The 18,367-nt window shown below is 47.2% G+C and overlaps 5 protein-coding genes across 5 annotated transcripts; 3 read left to right on the top strand and 2 right to left on the bottom strand.

Moving 5' to 3' along the window:
- Positions 1–3,232: 3,232 nt before the first annotated feature.
- Positions 3,233–3,885, bottom strand: HD556DRAFT_1313376 (uncharacterized protein; the record flags this gene model as incomplete). Its single annotated transcript, XM_041300781.1, has 4 exons — positions 3,233–3,454; positions 3,538–3,560; positions 3,607–3,631; positions 3,739–3,885. 4 exons carry the CDS (start codon positions 3,883–3,885, stop codon positions 3,233–3,235), a joined length of 417 nt encoding a protein of 138 aa, XP_041154052.1.
- A 5,970-nt stretch (positions 3,886–9,855) lies between these two features.
- On the top strand, positions 9,856–10,889 carry HD556DRAFT_1414492 (Cerato-platanin). The gene has a single exon (XM_041304276.1). The coding sequence runs from the start codon at positions 10,247–10,249 to the stop codon at positions 10,676–10,678; it is 432 nt and encodes a 143-aa protein (XP_041154051.1). The 5' UTR covers positions 9,856–10,246; the 3' UTR covers positions 10,679–10,889.
- Positions 10,890–11,183: 294 nt separating this feature from the next.
- Positions 11,184–11,936, top strand: HD556DRAFT_1530959 (uncharacterized protein; the record flags this gene model as incomplete). The annotated part of the gene is made up of 2 exons (XM_041309478.1): positions 11,184–11,378; positions 11,439–11,936. 2 exons carry the CDS (start codon positions 11,184–11,186, stop codon positions 11,517–11,519), a joined length of 276 nt encoding a protein of 91 aa, XP_041154050.1. The 3' UTR covers positions 11,520–11,936.
- Positions 11,937–13,607: 1,671 nt separating this feature from the next.
- HD556DRAFT_1414467 (Sec1-like protein) lies at positions 13,608–16,296 on the bottom strand. Its single transcript, XM_041304275.1, has 11 exons — positions 16,065–16,296; positions 15,813–16,008; positions 15,669–15,748; positions 15,391–15,618; positions 15,136–15,339; positions 14,766–15,086; positions 14,556–14,714; positions 14,390–14,497; positions 14,211–14,341; positions 14,016–14,159; positions 13,608–13,960 (listed from the first exon to the last, which is right to left on the bottom strand). Exons 1-11 carry the CDS (start codon positions 16,152–16,154, stop codon positions 13,702–13,704), a joined length of 1,920 nt encoding a protein of 639 aa, XP_041154049.1. The 5' UTR covers positions 16,155–16,296; the 3' UTR covers positions 13,608–13,701.
- Positions 16,297–17,749: 1,453 nt separating this feature from the next.
- Positions 17,750–18,081, top strand: HD556DRAFT_1248049 (uncharacterized protein; the record flags this gene model as incomplete). The annotated part of the gene is made up of 2 exons (XM_041298744.1): positions 17,750–17,920; positions 17,968–18,081. The coding sequence occupies 2 exons, from the start codon at positions 17,750–17,752 to the stop codon at positions 18,079–18,081; spliced, it is 285 nt and encodes a 94-aa protein (XP_041154048.1).
- Positions 18,082–18,367: the final 286 nt, after the last annotated feature.

Raw genomic sequence — 18,367 nt, 5'->3', positions numbered from 1 at the left:
AGCAACACTATATTGTGATGTACCTAGAATAGTTTAGAGTCTAGGTATGAGTCAGTATGAGATGTTGCCACGAGCTACAAGATGACATACCTCAGCGAAGGTGTTAAAGCAACGCTGAGGTGAAAACAAACGCGGGACACGTATATGTACTGTATGTTACATAACCATCAGCAGCCACTGATGGGAGTCACATACTGTATAGTATGTATGTATTTGGTGAAGAAGGTGCCAAGAAGAGAAACGGAGTAAACGCAAACATAGCACAGCCTAGTCTGCTATACTTGCAAGACAAGTGTGTTCGACCTGAGAAGTTAGTTATTTGGTATTAGAATGAAAAGGAAGATAGTCCGAGTGTGGGAAACAAAGTCTGAAGGTATAATTACGAGTCCGATGTCAAAAACATCGGGTCTGATGTTTTCAGGTTTTTGGATTAGCAGATTTCATCAGGTTACATCAGATTGTGTCAGGTTAAGGTCGGGAATGTAGCGAATGTCAGGGATAGTGAATGGCGGATTACTGTCAGTGTTTTCAGAGTGTTTCAGATAATGAAAGGATGATATTTGCGGAATTCAGCTGAGAACTATGAATATCAGATGACCTCCTCCTACTCAGAGGTAGAAAGGTAGATAAATAAGTAGGAAGTATGCGAAATATATAGTGTCTGTTATGAACTCAAATAAAATCTTCTGTAACAGCTCCAATAAAGGAGATCAAGCATATGGTATTGGGTAACGACGACCAGAGGTAGAACTCTGGTGAAGTGATCGAGTAAATGGCTAGTCTCTTTGCAAAGAGCTAGATCAGAAGGCACCCTTGGGTCCTAGTCAAGTATCGGGGAGAACTGAGTAGATTCAAGTTAAGGAAAAGTACAGGTGATAGCTAGAGTTTATATATGTAAGGAGAAGTGCACAGACCAGCCCATGAGGTGTTGTAATAGTATGGAAAAAGGAAGTCAGAGATAAGGAAGGTCCTCATGGTCAACATGAGGTGTGCTAGAAGGGGGGCGGGGATCAAGAAGTATAGTACATGTGTAGTCTTGCAGGTGATGGTGGGAAAATGATGGGGCTACTGTAACAGTGTCTATGTAGAATTTCGGAGCACTATAGGCAAAAGTAGTAGTGGCAATTTTCAGGTCCAATGTAGCACTCGAGCTCACGCTAGGCTCATATTCAGCTGTTTCACAATTCATGTCAAATGCCCATCACATGATAATCACTTCTTGATGTAACCCAACACTTTGACTAGCAGACCCAATGTTTCAGCCGCATCGGATCCAATATTTTCCCATGCACTTGTCCTCTCCCTGTCCCGTCCTGTCTTGCTAGCCCCACTAGGTGTGTAGTTGATTATTTCACACATTACTCATGTTGCAGCAAGCGCTATTACATGTTTTCCCATAGTCCGCAGCGCCTTGTGTTTGTTTACATGTACTTCGGACCTGAAATATTCTGCTGCTACTTTCACCTACGGGTTCCACATTTCTATGTACTTACATATATATTGGACTGACCTCAAGCATTATTCATCATCCAAGTAGTAGGGAGCTGTTTCCCAATGTTTTGTGGTCAAACCCAATATTTCATAGTTCTTAGTTGACATTGCGAATATTACCGCTCTTTCTATCTGAAATACCCATCATTATCGATGTCTCCGCATACCACTCGTTTTCCCAACATTCACTATCACTATTCTCTGTAGTCCGCTGAACCCGAACCCGAAAACATCAGACCCAACACTTTGGCATCAGACTCATGATTATACCTTCGGACATTGTTTCCCGCACTTGGACTTTTGATCATTTATCTATTCAGTAACTTTGGACTAATACCAGATAGCTAACCCCTCGGGTCAAATGCACTTGTCTTGCAAGTATAGCAGATTAGGCCGTGCAAGACCACAACATTATATATTGCTGGTTACTTACTTTGTGTAGTGTCCAGCAATTGTTGTATCGTTACGACGATGTCCTATGTAATAAGACATGTGGTACTGCAGACATGTAATAGCACAGTCTATAGTGTTAGTGATGTGAAAACAAATAACTGCACACCTAGTGGGGATAGATACAACAGGACAGGACATAGGGAGGACAAGTGCCCGGGAAAATATTGGGTCCGATGTGGCCGAAACATCAGGTTCGTTGGACTAGTGTCGGGTTTAGTGGATAAACATCAGATTGAGCAGGTAAGTGTCAGATAACATTGGGAAGTGATTTGTGTGTGATGGATGTTTGACGTGCATTGGGAATTAGCTGAATATGAGCTCAGCACAAGGCTGAGTGCTACAATGGACTTGTTTCTGTTCCGTGCTATGATTACAAATATTGTCCGTTCCAGCTATTCCCAGCAATCAGCATTCCCTACATTACTCATTGTTTGTCATATTGGTAAGCTTTCATTTCTTGTGCTCATACTATAACCATACTCCTATGACTCCAACAGCATGTAGTGGCATGTATGTTCATCTTTGATGTCGAGACTCAAGTTCTGATTCAATGTGAGAGTAGGCAATTACACTGGAGAGCTTTCTGGTGTGCTGGAAATGGTTGAAAGTATGGCAGAAAGAGGTTCTTGAGTCTTTGGTTTGTTGGTGGGGCAACTTGTCTATTTAGCTTGTACATTGTTGCTTGTATGTTGTAGTCCGTTATTCTGAAGTATGTGCAATGCGATATTATTAGTTACTTGATGAGCCACTTGGAATTATAGAAGACCAGATGGCAGTAAGTTCCCTAGCTAGAGCCTACAGTGGTTCAAGCTCCAATGCATTTTGCTTGACAGTGGCAGTTACTAGTACTATCTTCATGGCACCTCGGCTTCCCCTGGAAGGCACCATCACAGTAGTGGTCAATATGAACTTGCAGGCTGTTGCAGCAAGTCCTCAACTTCAGCACGACAAAATCCTTGAACAAAAAAGTCTGACTGATGAGGTTTCTGGTACAATACTGTCTAGACTCAACTCAAAACACCGGTAACACCAGTCAATGATCAGCAACATGAACCCTTAGTTCTATTATTAATGGTGTTCAAAGTAGATTTCACAGAGCTTGCTAAAGTTCGGTAAAGCTCGGTAAACGTCAGTTAAATCAGTCTGAAAAACCTTAACACAAGTACGGCTCTGTTCGGCATCGCAGTCGGACTTTGAAGAGAGACTTAGTGTTTGGGAAGAAGAGGCACAGATAGATTACTGTACTAAGTACAAAATAAGCTACATACAAACTATCAGAGTGACCATTTCAGAGAGGATCGTGAGCCTGCGAACGTTCGTCTCTCATGACGAAATATGAATTGTAAGGCTGCTTTGGGTCCTGCTGCAGAGCTTCGAGCGCACCTGCTCGTGTGGCTGCATCCCCAAAAATAGTAGTATGTTTGGCCGTCGCAGGGATGAGCTTATGGACAAGCTCGAGCTCACTGTCGACGGCCAAGAGCACCTTGCCTTTCCCTGCACCCGGTTGACCCTGTCCGATCGCCACAAAGAACAGAGGAGTTTGAGCCACGCTATCAGCGTGGCTCAAACTTGAAGGACGATCAACGCACTCACAAACTGCGAACGGCGGGCACCAACTTGGATCAGCGTGGCTCAAACTCGAAGGACGATCAACGCACTCACAAACTGTGAACGGCAGGCACCGAGTCTACATGCACTGCGTGCGAGTGAGAACGAGAGTGCGATGAGCAAGAGTGCCGCCTCTCATCCTTTTCGTATCTTCGGCCTCCTGGTGTCGTCCGCGAGTGTTCGCACCATGCCAGCACTTGCTGGTGTGCGTTGGGCATTTGCACATGGTGCTGGTGGCATTGGACGCAGCGTGGTGGTCATTGGTGGTGGTGGTGGTGGGGTATGCGCCAATGCTGGCGCGAATGGTGGGGGTGGGGGTGCGAATGGTGACATGGTGTCCAGTGAGTCATGCGCCCGTACATGGCCGCTTGGAGGTCTTCATATGATGGTGGGAGGAATCGAGATGCCGAACGGGCGCTAGAGTGTTGTCGTCGTCGTTGATGGTGCTGGTGCTGCACCAGAGTGCTTGTTACCACAAAAGGAAAATTTAAACTCCGACCCCATATTTGGATTCCATCACACAGAGTGATAAGCTGATGGATAAGGATCGATAAGCATATTCATATTGGTGTCTCTTGAACCTCATCATGCCCCATCTTTCCCTACGCAACCAGCTGCTTGATGAACTGGACGAGGCAGAATTAGCCTTAACTATTTCCAAGTACAAGCATGTGCTTCATACTATGACCCTATCTGATTTTTCTGACTCTGATTCTGATTCTGACTTGGATATGGTCCTCACTCCTCCATCTCCTCTTACCCCACAATTATCCGACTATTCGGACTCAGACTCAGACTCGGACTCGGATGATGAAAGCACCCATGTTGCTGCACATTATGACCGCCTTCATGACACTATCACTTCCCTTCGTGATGAGGTCTCAAGGGCACGTGTCCTTCAAAAGCCAGATGCACCTCCTATGCGGGCCCCTCAAATTCACCTCCTTCATGATTTCGGGACATCTCGCTGTAGGGATTCATTTCTGGCTGGGCTTGTAGAGACTGTTTTTACCTTACCTTATGTTGGCACTTTTGTAGCTTACATAAGCAAGTTATCTTTTCACCAGTTACCAGTAGGAGTCAGAGTACTAAGCAGTTTTTCATGATATTTCCTCTCCTCTGAGCCTTGAGCCTGGTCCAGAAACCCTTTAGGGTCGAATAGCAGCTAGGTTCTGCAAGACCCAACATTGTTCAGACTCACTCTCTGAATTGTTGTACCTTCATCGCACTCATCTCTTCCGGAAGAAACTACGCGTTAATCCCGAGATCTTTGACGATATCCTTGATCACATCTCAGGTCACCCCATCTTCACTAATCAGTCCAATAACCCCCAGCTTCCAGTTGCTATTCAGCTAGCTATTTTTCTCAACCGCGCTTGGCACTATGGCAATGCCATTTCTCCAGAAGATGTGGGTCAATGGGCAGGTGTTAGTGTGGGGTCAGTAATCAATTGCAGCAACCGTGTCATGATTGCCCTCCTTGATCTGCATGATACATTCATCCAATTTCCTACTCCTGACTCCGAAGATGCTGAGCGTGCTCGGCAATTTGTTGAGGCTAGGTCCTGCCCTGAGTGGAGAAATGGTATTTTTGCAATTGATGGTTCTGCCATTAATTTGTATGAAAAACCTGGTCTTTATGGTGAGGCATTTTATGACAGGAAGTCTAACTATTCCCTCAACTGTCAGGTATTTTTTTTCTTTTATTCTAACAGTCAGAAACTGATAAAAAATTCAGGCAATCATTATGCCCCATAACCTCCTCATAGTTGATTATTCACTGGGTAACCCTGGCAGTTGTTAAGAACGTGCTCAAGGGTCGGATCCGAAGGGCTTGGCTTCAGCTCATGCGCTGCGCCCCTTACCCGAGTACGTGCCCCTAACTTCCGAAGGCTGTCGAACGATGTCCGAAGGTTACCGGACGATGTCTGGAGGGCGTCGGGCGATGTCCGGAGTCCGATGTCCGATGCGCAGGAATTCTGGCGGACGTTCGGGAACAAGAGATAAGACTAATCCGGACGAAGTCCAAACTAGAAAGGAAACAGCGGAGGACTACCAGAGGTAGAGGCGGAGGTGACAAGTCTATAGGAATTGATCCTAAGACGAGCAGAGGTCGACAAGAGAGAAACTCAAGTCAGACGGAGGAGAGAATGAGCAGAGTCTAAGATGATATTCGAACTAAGGATGTACATAGATTCTATAGGGTTTATATACTACTGAGGACTTATCGGAGAACAGAGATGCGCAGTCCGAAGCTATACAAAGCTGTGGACGGAGCGTATAGAAAAGTCAAACGCTAGTCTATCGGAAAATAGTAAATGAACCCGGAGATTAGAACAGATGAAAATAAAGGCGGAAATGAAATGAGGTACAGAAAATGATATAGTCTAACTGGAGTAGGAACGTACAAAGGGATAAGGCACGGAAGTTAGACGCGGGTCGGATCCGGACATAGATAGACGTCGGCCGGATCCAGACTTCCGGAAATGATGTGTGTGATAGGTCCGGGTCCGGAACGCGGGATATGACAGCAGTACACATGATGCTTATGCCTTCAAATCCACTCGTGTTTATCAGGAGCATGACACTCTTCTTCCAGAGGACCATTGGATTTGGGCAGATAGTGCCTACCCACTTGAGAAGTGGTGCATTGCCCCTTTCAAGAAGCCACGTAATGGGAGGTTGACCAGGGACCAGAAATCCTTCAATATTAACCTCTCTCGGGTATTTCTAAATTTTTTGGCTGATTTTTGCAATTTTCACTGATTTTTTATTTATATAGGTCCGTGTTCGTGTTGAACATGCATTTGCAGCTTTGAAAGGACGATTCCAGTCTCTCAAGGAACTTAGGCACCCACTTCAGAACCAGAAGGATCTTCAGGTCACTCTGCATTGGGTTAGGTGTTGCCTAATCCTTCATAACATGATCATCCGCTTTGAGGAGATTCGCAACAAATCCACACTTGTATGGGCTGTTCGAGAGGGGCACAATACTATACGCCATGAGGATGAAGGACCAGATGGTGATGAAGTAGTGGGTGATAGGTCTTATGAAGGCACTCCAGGTCAAGCTCACAGGGCAAGGCTGATGGATATGTTGTTTGATAGCCCCTATTCAGAAGCACACCATCAGGCAGATTGAACAAACAAGCAGAGTAACATTGTGTATAGCTAAACAAATGTACTACCAAATGTACTACCAAATCTTACAAGTAGTGATCAACCTGTGGCCATATGTGAGAATACTACATGCAAGCACAACAAGACACATAACATCCAGGACATGTAAGAACATAACAACATGAGAACATAACAACAACGACACAAGAACTTGATGGTGAAGACAAAGACGCGAGAACACGATGATGACGACGACGACGACGACGCAAGAATGTGATGATGATGATGACGACGCGAGAATGTGATGATGACGACGACGCGAGAACGTGATGATGACGACGACACAACGTGATGATGACGACGACACGAGAAGTCAGGTACCAGCAGGTTTGCCACCCTGGGCATTGAGCTGGGCCCACTGAATCTGGAGGCATAGAACATCTGCTTCCACGGCAAAAGCGGCAGCATCTGCTTCACATAGGCGAATATCTACTTCTTTAGCCTCCTTCATGCGCTGATGGACTATGGCAGCGTCTGCGCGCTCATCCATACGCTCCTCGCGCATCATACGATGTTCCTTCTCCTGGCGACTGGTGTTTAGTTTCACCATAAGGTGCTCGTTCTTCAGTTGATATAGAGTTAGCTTGTCGGAATGTATACTTTCCAGGTCGTCATTGAGCACATCCATCTGCTCGCGAATCTCCGTCTGGAGGCGTTTTGAGACTGAACTTGCTGGTGTCGTCGAGACGGATGTTTGCGCTGTTGGGGAGGACTGTTGAGATGACAGCTCGTGAGATGATGGCTTTCGAGAGTGTGACGACGAGCGTGACCCCAATGATGTCATAGAGCCTGATTTACTCTTTTCACGCATCATCACCTGGCTAACATGAGACTTGAATGTAGCACGATCATGCTGGATGGAAGTGCGGGGGGGCATCTGTTGCGTCTGAGAGGTAGTAGTAGTAGGGGAGGGGGGGAAGGGGGCTCCTGGCGTTTCTTCCCAGCCCTGCGTCTTGGTGGGCTGTCCAGGCTGATAGTGTTGCTGTCGTCATCTGTGGTTTCATCTGTGGAATCCATACGAAGATCCTCCATCTCACCCGCAAGAGGGTTATCATCATAGATACCATCGAAATTATAATCGTCAGTGGGGGAATGAGCGATGGGAGAGTAAGTACCGTCGTGAGATGTAGCACCGGAGGGAAGCGGTGGGAAACGAAGAACAGGGGACCCGGCAGAACTATTGGTGTGAGCGCTTTGGGGTGGCAGTGCATATTTCCATTGCGAAGGGCTACCACCACTGCCTCCAGGAGCAGAGGGACTGTGACAAAATTGGGGGGAGGTAGGTGGTGCCGCGGCTGTGGCACCACCTGCATGGGCGCTTGGGGGAAGGCAGCCATAAGCGGGTCCAGTTGAGGACCCAGCAACGCCGCCAGCTTGAGCATTGGGGAGAGGCGTGTTGCCAAGTTGCATGGGAGAGCCGGGATCAGTGCTGGAGGAAGCAGGGGGACGAAGAGAGCCACCCGAAGGATGGGTGAGAGAAAAGAGATCGCTCGTGTGATTAACGCCCGGCTTTGACGATGATGTTTTGGCGGAGAATGATGGATGGGAGCCCCAGATGGAGTAGAGCTGATCGTACCAGGGAAAGTCCTTCTCGTATTTACCTACAAATTTAATTAGGAGAATTTGTTGTAAGGAGGAGAAAACTCACGATGCAAATTCACGCTCGTCTCTGAATCGATGGGCACGATGCCTGCACCCGTTGATTCGAATTCAGCACGAATGTCACGAAATTTAGTGCGGAGGTTTTGATCAGTCTGATCAGCATTGATAATTATAAAAATAGGGGGGATCACTTACGCCACAATGCGATTATATACAGAGTCCCGAAATTTGTTGGGATTCGACGCGTAGAGCACTGCATATTGAGGATCGTCAGAGAAAATAACTCTTGCGATGACAGCATGGATTTCATTTTTGTCTTTACCTGAGGGGTGACCCTCAGCTTCACGGTTGGCTGAATTCCTTTTTTCACTGGCAAACAGAATGCGGCAATCTGGTGGGTGTCCAACGAGGTAGTCGACCAGCCTATTGGTCCGCTGGGGAACTGATTGCCAGCTGATAGAAATAGTAGGAGTAGTGTCTCTATCTTTACCTCCTCTGCCGTGTTTTCCCTTTCCCATGCAGGAGGAGCTGGTGGTGGCTCCATAACTTTCAGCCCGGTCTTGCAACGTCGTGGGGAGGTGATTTGAGAGTGCATCTGCAGTCGTGCAGAACGACGAAGTCGTGGTCGTAGGGCAGGCATGTCTTTTGGAACTCCGCATCAATGCCGGCCCAAGCCGTAGTGTAACAAACCTTAAGTCAGGACCAATTTTACCGAGCTTTACCGAACTTTAGCGAGCTTAGCGAGCTCTGTGAAATCTACTTTGAACGCCATTATTGTAAGGAAAAATTGGCGGATCCTAAATATAATATTTTAATTATAGCTCTGGCTCAGGCGAGCGCACGTGACAAGAGGGAGATCCGGAAGGATGACTCTGACAAGTACGGTACGTATGTAGAATAAGAAGAAAAAAATTGTATTGGAGTCATTCAGGAGATGGTACTCGGCCGATGTCAAACGGACGCTAAGTTAATCCGCTCGTACTCATCCCGACGTATCCGACGGCACTCCTTCCGACTCATCACTCATGTGGAGCACATGGCTAGACCTCTCAGCGGACTATCCATCGACCTGGCAGGTGACGCGGACGTGTGACGTATATCTGTGCCGTTGCGCTGACCATATATTCAACGTGTTGTGGAGTTTGAAACTTAAACTTTGCTGGTACCTTCATTGCATCCGCATTCCACTGGTTCGCCTCTGGATTAAACATATTCCAGCACTCAGGGTGGCTGAGCGAATCACACTCCCGGCATCGAAGTCCCAAACCTTGGATCAAAAGCCACTGCGTCCACGAGTTATGTCATGTTACCACCCAAGTCAGAAAACCTGGCAGTGTCACGCGCATACTCAGGTACTGGAGGCTTCTGGAACTCGACTCAGCTAGGCCTCAGTTGGCAGTAGCTCACTCGCTGCCAATAATGGTAACTCAAGGCAGGATCGTCGCGTAGCGACGCGCAGTAGACTTTCGTGAGGGTGGCCTACATCCAGTTTAGTGGCATACACATCTATAATTGGCGTATATCAGAGAGAAGTAAGGACTTCCTTCATCAGATGGTATGATGATCTTTTTTACCTTGAATTTTGCAGTCGACCTGCCCCTTGGCTTCATCCTGATTCCGCTGCACTCGTACCGGCCCTCGTTGCAGGGCGCTTATCTGGGGAATATGACTACTACATTTGGACACCCGCACTACTTTCAGCTCAGGTACGTGCTTAATGTCTTGATGGTAAATCAAGGGAGATCGAAGCAAGAAACTAAATGTCGCTGACCTCCTGCCGACTTTCTGTCCATGTGCATCGAGTGGAGCTCGCTCTGGCATCTGATACTTTGCTCCGACTTATAAAAGTGAGTAGGAGATATCGAAACTGTCTTCTCAAGCCACCGCACAACATTCAAACAGCTCTTACACAATGAAGTTCGCCCTTGTCGTTGCTCTTCTCTCCGCCTTCACCCTCCCAGCGTTCGCAGAACCCGCATATGTTACATGGGACTATACGTACAGCAACCCTGACGCGTCTCTCAATATCGTCTCCTGCTCCAACGGCAAAAATGGTCTTGTGACCAAGGGGTACACCACCTTTTCCTCCATCCCTTCATTCCCCTACATCGGAGGTGTTCCAGGTGGCGTCTGGAACTCCACCTTGTGTGGTTCCTGCTGGAGCCTCAAGTACGCCACGCCTAGCGGCAGCCAGACTACCGTCTACATCACCGCTGTTGATAACTCTTACACATTCAATATCTCACCAGAGGCATTTGGAGAGTTGACTGATGGCACTGGCTTCGAGGCCGGCAAAGTCAAAGTTAGAGCTCTTCGGGTTCCCTCGAGCAAGTGTGGCATGTAGAGACGGGTGTGTTCTCCTTGATGTTTTGCAAGGCTTGCGCACTGATTCGATGTTGAATCTCGTCCTAGGAATGTTCTTTGGCATCGAACAATGCCTGAATTGTTCGTGAGTAGAGCATCTCGCACTTGGGCTGTAGTTCGTTATTCAATAAATATGGCAAGAGGTACTGATTTAACTATTTGTGTCAGCGCACCAAATGCACCTTGGACCATCGTATAATCAGTAAATATACATAACGGCTTCTTTTTTGTTCTTTTTGCTCTGATACTTTTGTTCTACCGCGTACATTTACAATGATAAAAGTCGGTGATTTGGCGTCATTATTTCAGCCTGGATCGCCACCGTGAATTTTCTGGAGAACATAGCAACATTCTGCGAAGACCCCCACATTACGATGCATCACCCGGTCAGCTATTGATCTTGTGTACAAGCGTTGTGGTTTGTTGTCCGATGGCCTGTGTCGTCAGAATGATGTCATGTCCACTCTCTCTACCCATCGTTCTCCATGACACCACCATATCTCGTAACGCTGAACAAAATACCCGGTATCGACCGTCATGAGCTTGAGAAGCTAGCGCGGAAGGAGGGCAGCGGCATCACAGACGAAGCCATGACCTTCAAGAAGCCCTTCCAGACCGTCATCCGGCCACCCACCACGAATCACAATATTCACGACGACTATATAAAGCATCCCCCAGAAGTACGCGGTTGTGACATCGTTCACGTCAGGAGCTATATTTAACTGCAAGCTCGTATGTAGAACGTGTCCCTGGTGCCCACAGAACCTGTAGATTTGGCAAGAAAGAGGGCGCATTCAAATCTTAGCCGATGGAGAGAGTGAAGGGACAAGGCCAAAGCAGGCAGATGTTTCAGGGTGGGTTTTTTTGCAAATTCTCGCTGTCGCCATCAGTGATTCTAAACAGCGTAGACGCGTATCTTGTGTTTTTGGGAGGCTAAAGCACGGAGTTGGCTGATGCACAATCACCATTGTATGAAGTTATGCGCAAGACGTGATAAATATTCAAGGAACGTGCTCAAGTTGAATATTTTGCTATGGTACACGGTTTCACATGAGCTTCACGTTCCCGTCACCACCAACTTTCCTCAACTTGCGTCCGGTGGCAAATAGGATACTGTCCAGCAGGGCAGCCACGGTAAGAACACCTCCGACGATAGCGCAAGTACTATATAGGCAGAGTGAATAAGAGAGTATAGGTGGGTACGGCGACACTTACGAAGTGAGGAAGTGAGCAAACGACTGCCTCGTTTCAGAGTGCACGACAAGGATGGGTGAAATTTCAAAGTTGAAGTATGCACCTGAAAATGTATTAAAACATCAATTGATGACCCATGCTCTTCAACATACCTGGTGCGCCCGCGACGCCGTGTTGAGTAAACACGCCTTGCTTGTTCTCGCCTTCATTGAACTTCGTCAGATCACGTTCAAATTGCGTTGAACTATATTGGTGCGTGTTAATCTGCATTATTCAGCAAGTTGTGCGGCCAGTTTGATTCATGTACTCACAGTTTTGCCTTCCAGTGTGCGGAATTGTGTTGATACGACTTTGAGGAAATACTGGAACATGTACGACGATTTGTTCGTCTGCGATCATGTAAGCAGAAGCATTAAGAACCACGCAAACATAATTTTACCTTCGCTTCAGCACCATCTAATGGATTGTCTGAAATCCCCATACGTTCCTTCATATCCTTCCCAATCTTCGCCTTGTTAGGGTTGTACTCGTCGTCTGCCATGAAGAAAAACTCGTGGATAGTGTGGCTGAAGTCGTGTGGGTTACCATCGTCGCGAAGGTATGGTACCAGATCTTGGAAGGTGCGCGAACCTGCCTGGTAGGAACGTCCTGGAGTAATTTGGATGCTTCCGACGACTTTGTTCACCCGGATGCGTCCAGAAACATTGCACCCCTCATCCGCCTGGTCCTTAAGCTTGTCTGACCATCCTTCCTCGACGCACTGTAATAGATCCCTTGACAACTTGTTATAAATAATTCAGCGTCATTCTCACCTGTTCGATACCGTCGGGATTGGTAAAACTCCACCCCTTGTCTGTATACGCCTGTCGAACTTCTTCACACGAGTTGCAGCATCCACTCTCTGGTTCCTGTCCACCATAGCACGAGCCACAATACCCATTCGTGCGTCGTTCAGCAAGCTTGTCGATCTCGTTACGGAGGTCCCCACCCCGCGATGCAGGCATGTCCACACCGGTCTTAGTGATCCGCTTCTTGAGAATATTATGTGAGATATCGCGTTGTTGCTCGCCAGAGATGTCCATAACATCCAGACTGAGCACTACACAAGTCAAAGACAAACACAACCATAGTTAGAATGTACAGTCAGCGATACGCGTGAATGGGCTCACAGTAACACGGTACATGGGGGAAGGTGACGTTCAACCGTACGCTCAGCTTCTGCCCACGGCTGCGGTCGACTACTATCGACGTGTCGACACCAACGTGTCGGTAATCGAAAAACTCCATCGTTGTAAATGCCAGAATGATACATGCGGATATGAGGGTTACTAGACATCCCGCTGTCAACTTCACTTCATCGTAGTAGCTCCGGACAATGGCTTACGCAGAGCCCCAGTACGGGTTTTAACTTTGACATCCTCTGTAGTCTGGATGTGTGCGCCGCATACATGGTCAGTCTTTGCCCGTTCCCACTTCAACAAAATGATCGGTTCTCACCTTTCCAAAGGCATCTATGCCTTTGAAGCCGGATAAAAAGCCCTTGGCCATTTACGACCTTCAATAATAGCGAACACGATGAAGCGGCAGAAAGAACGGGAGGAAAGGAGAAAAAGCTGGAAATGATTGGCCAGAGACAAGTGAGAGGTCCGGAGTATACTTGGTTTAGACCACGTGGACGCTGTGTACGTGCTACGTGTCACTCCAACTCATACGTATATCCGAGCTAGTGCTTTATTTGGAACTTGAAGAAACGAATTCGACTAGTAAGGTAAACCAGATCTAGAGAGCGCTTATAGTATGATGTACAGTTTACTGCAATCCGATTTTATCTACACCTTGCTTCATCCGTCCGATAAAATTGCGCACACCATCCTTGATACCCTCGGCTTGAACGCCGACATGGTCAGAGCTTGTTCTATACACACCCGTTCCAGTTGGACCTCCAAGACTGACATTGACACCGCCAAGATTGAGGTTCAAAGATGGAGCAGTGATTGCGGATTCTGGAGGTGGCTCGTAAACTGACACGGGAAATTTCTCTGCGGCGGTGCGAATCATCTCAACGTAACTGATAAGGGTTGTAGGTACGTCGCCTCCTCATTCTTCCCAAATATACTACGCACCTGGACGAGTTGTGCACACAAGTGCCGCCAAGTAGAATTCTTGTCCCTGTCAGAGAATTACCTGCTTCTTGGTTCAGGAGTGCGACTGTCCTTGCTTCCTCATATGTAGTTCCACCGATCATGAAAATGATGATATCTTGAGGCCTAAAAAGTCGAATAAAAAGCTCGGACATTGCTCAAAGGCAGATTTCTCACCGCTGCAATCCCATGTTAGTACCAGTCCCGTCCAAGAAAGGGTGCGCAGTATCCTTCAATCGGCCCCTGAAGAGATTTTCTAGAGTTTGAGAAAGATGTGGCGTGTGTTGAGTATACACATTCTCGACTCCCTGAGCATTATTACTATGGCACGCAATGCAATGCTGTGTTTAAAATACCTTGAGTCCTTTCAAAGCGGATCTGCCCTTGGCTAATAGAGACTCGGTGGAGAATAGATCATCCTGTCGCTGATCTGATCCGGCGACGTTCAAAAAAACGTAAACTAGCTGAAAAGGAATGAGTACATGTGCATATTTTGTGTGATTCTTCAAGTGCAAAGCTTACCCGAGCCTCTTCACGAGACACGCCATTGGATAGTAGCAAATTAATTAGGGCGGCAATATTGCTCGTCTGTGTCTTTTGATAACGCAGTGCGTAGAGAATGACGACCCGCAACTTGTTCCAAGCTGGCACGACTGGGTTGTTGACCACAGCCTGTACGTTCTGCCCCTTTTCGTAAGCGTCAAAGATTGACATCGACCCTAGAATGCAAACCTTAAAGTCTGAACCGGAGCTCGTGGCCAGCCCTTGCTCTACCTCTCCTACATCAAGTAACCTGTCACGATCAACCAACCTGCTAAGCTCGCCTACTAAAGCGACGTGTTTGCTAACATTCCCACCCAGCTTCCGAAATTCCGGATATTCTTCCACAAAGCGCTTCATGTCAAATATTGAGTTAATGGATGAAGGTGATTGGGCGAGGGAACGCGACTGATATGATTGGACATAATTTTTCAGGGAAGTGCCAAGGTCACCGAACGTCGCAAGATAATGTGCTTGAAAGAAAGGGTCGGTAATCGTTGTCAAGGTTATTTCCTACACATGGCATTAGAGTATGAGCTGTGCAAAACTTAAAGAGACATACAGAAAGCTCTGGACGGATACCAGGGACCATGCTAAGATTTACGCGACCATTATGAATGCCCAGCAACTCGTGCACCATGGCTTGATAGGTCCACTGTGATAGCAGAGGAGTGACGGGGTCGTTTCGCCGGTCAAGAATCAGCAACAGTGGAGCTACTTGCGTCAAGCGAAAATCGAACAGCGTCGCTTCCGCTTGGATACGATGCTACAATCTTCGTAAGTGTTATACACAAAAAATTACCGGCCCGATATTTACCTGCACTTCGCTCGCCAGTTTTTGGGCCATCCCGCTTATTTTCTCGTACCGAATCACGGGTTTCTTCTTTAAGCTGAGAAGGACAGCCATAATACCCTGAACAGTGCGCTCAAGCGCAAGGGAGTCCCACACATTTGGCGAGGAGCCATACAGGGGTTTCTCCGCCGTCGGTGTATGATTGAGAGAAAACAGGCAGGGCAACAGGGGTGCGTAGTCAGCAAAATATTCCTAGTCGGGAGACTTCAATAGAAATGCGATGTAGAACAATTCCCACTTACCTGCACCTCCCTGACGACTTCAAATTCATCAATATCAGCCAAACGTTCAATGGCAGGTTTGCTCAGTATGTTACTGAAATCTGAAATATACAACTCATGTAAGCAGTCCAAGTCTTTTTCTACCCTCAGTAGTCACGCACTGACACAGATAGTATTCCCCGTATTTTGGTTCCCTTAACTCGGCGGAAAGGGCATCAAGACTGTCTTCACTTGGCTGCAGAAAACAGACACATTTCATGTGCGACATCCGGTCCCGTTTCCCATTGTCGATACGATCGGTCAGGTAAACCTGATGTGAAAGTAGGGTAGATTGGGTAGACGCGAGTGAAACAATGGGTGTCTGTGATTGCACATATGGAGTTTGAATGATTGAACAATAGTATGGAGAAGATGTACCGTGTGTGTGTCGAGCAGTAGAACTTTCATTGCAGAGGGCGTAGATACCAACTTCGTGATGTATGTTTCCACTGCCTTGACCACGTCCATGGCTGAATGATGATTTATATGAAGCTGGGTGGAACAGCGAGGGTTCAACGAGATTGTAGCGTGAACTACCTTGTGATTCACGAGTTTCTAATAATGTCGGTATGCGTAGCTAGTACAAGTTGGTGAGCGTGCACCGTGACTGGCATGCGCAGCGTGTCACGAGCAGTCGAATATAATTTCCTAAAGTGAACATCAGGAAAAAGGTTAAACATTTGCAAATATTGGCAAGCACTCCTCTGGAGTCTGGATCTGCATGCGCTACCGAACCACATGGTCACTTCCGATGGCCTGTCAAACAACTCAAATATTGGCGTCACCCTTTCTGGCCAGCCCTGCATGAACCCGCGAGTCTGCAATATCCAATCTCCTCGTACCCGCCTTCAGGCACACAGTTGCATTCTAAGCGAACGTTAATGTGAAATTCACGGGTGGCAGCAGTCCTGATCCGAAAAAAAACCCAGAAAATAACCTGTGCACTCGACATAATCGGTCTCGACCAACTCCAAAGCGTTATGGACGTGTGGATTGCCCTGTGCTAGTGACGTGATGGTGTCGACTTCCTCCCGAGGGCTTTCAAGCGGTGCCACGGTCATCGGTAGGGCTGCATACTTGTTGAAAGCACAGTGATATCAAGCGAGACTTTCCCTATGATCTCGTCTGCTCAAGCTGATTTTTTACGTTGGAGCTGGAAACCTTTCTTGACCGCTGTCGTTCTGGGCCAGTACATTGTTACTAGAAACGGCATGTTCCGTGCACTATTCCCTAACGGTACGGTCTCTCAGAAGGCAGCAGCCTATTGAGGCTTTGCGAGTTCTAAGCTTTAGATGCGCATAACGTAAGAAAACGTTGCATAGTTCCCGTCTCCCCACTCGTATCTGAAACGTTTCGCTTCTATCGGTCTCGGTTTCGTTAACATGATACCGTTGTTTTAACTTGCCGTATATCGGATTCCATGCAACCCTGGGGCTGTGGACAGACCAGAAATAACAAGCTGCGTGTCTCGTGCGCTCCCGGGTCAACCAGTGCCATGTGCTCCGGTTGTCTCGTCTACGGGATTATGTTGTTCCTGCGTCCAGATTTGGCGGACCATCGTTCTCCTCTGATTATATTGTGGAGAACATTACTGAGAGCTTATTGACTCAATGAGCGTGGATATGTTCCTGTACGATTGCGCTTGTAGATCTGGCCCAGTGCTATTTTCCAGGCCTCATGACTGAAAATCAAGTAAAAATAAGACAAGAGATTGGTCGTTGAACTCAGGAATGTATTGTACTCCTGACCGTCATCGCGGTAACTACCGATTTTCTTTCTCAACCTTGCTCCTCTTCGAGTCTCACCTGCTCCACTACGTGTAGCCCCTCTTCCAACAGGAACTATATTTCCTGGGGTCATCCAACTTCAAATTGCACCAGGGTCAAGCACATAACCATGATCATTTTTTAAAGCGCTGGAGTTGACACCTCGCTAAAGTTGACGTCGTGGGGTTCTTCCAAGACAGGAGCGAAGTTCTTAGCATGTCTCTGCCTCCCTGGTTTTCAAAACTATATAACACTGGGACTCATCGATACACATGGAAACTCACATTTCCAAAGATCATGTCGACTTCATTCTACCATACCGAGCTTAGCAAGGCCCTTTCTGAACAAGCCTTCGGGCTGGCTCGGTTTGACATCTGCAGAAGCTCATCGCCCCATGAGGCCACTGCTTCTGTCACTCTCTTAGAGGGCAGAACTATTCGCATAACGCTAACTGCTCGTGGCTACCAGGTGCGTACAGCGTACGCGTGGTCTACACCCACTAAAATTTCTTCTAGCTTGATGGGGATCAGATCTTCGAATCTATCGAAGGTCTCTTGCAGGCTGTCAGTGCAGCATACGAAGGAAGAAGAAGAGAGGCTTTGTTTTCGCGCCTGCGAAGCCTATCATGAGACATTGTTCCCCGCGATCGCGATAGCGATATACAATGGCTTTAACGTTAGTCCTTTGTTCCCCGGATCATCGTATCCTGCTAATCTCTTTGCAGCATATTTGTAGTATTTTTGTAGTAATGTATAGTTGACACATATTTTTGTACTTCTTCATAGCGCGTTACCTATAGAAGCTCGCCGCCAGGCTCGATCCTCGAGCAGTCGACTAGTTAGAATGTCTGGCAGTACTACTTGCAACCTAGAACAAATTTTTGACGTAATTCAGTTTTGAAAAGAGTCGTGTCAT

Source organism: Suillus plorans (assembly GCF_016647745.1).
Source record: "Suillus plorans strain S12 chromosome Unknown HD556scaffold_90, whole genome shotgun sequence".
NCBI lineage: Eukaryota > Fungi > Basidiomycota > Agaricomycetes > Boletales > Suillaceae > Suillus > Suillus plorans.
Note: the sequence above shows the minus strand (reverse complement) of the source record. Positions and strands in the feature narration are given on the sequence as shown.

What these genes read in the sequence shown, in the direction of transcription:
- HD556DRAFT_1414492 (XM_041304276.1), top strand. Translation starts at nt 10,247, where the DNA reads ATGAAGTTCGCCCTTGTCGTTGCTCTTCTCTCCGCCTTCACCCTCCCA.
- HD556DRAFT_1414467 (XM_041304275.1), bottom strand. Translation starts at nt 16,154, where the DNA reads ATGGACGTGGTCAAGGCAGTGGAAACATACATCACGAAGTTGGTATCT. An exon ending in ATACGGGGAATACTATCTGT is followed by an intron (nt 15,749 to 15,812) that starts GTCAGTGCGTGA and finishes TGTATATTTCAG; the next exon opens with ATTTCAGTAACATACTGAGC. An exon ending in GTATCCGTCCAGAGCTTTCT is followed by an intron (nt 15,087 to 15,135) that starts GTATGTCTCTTT and finishes TGCCATGTGTAG; the next exon opens with GAAATAACCTTGACAACGAT.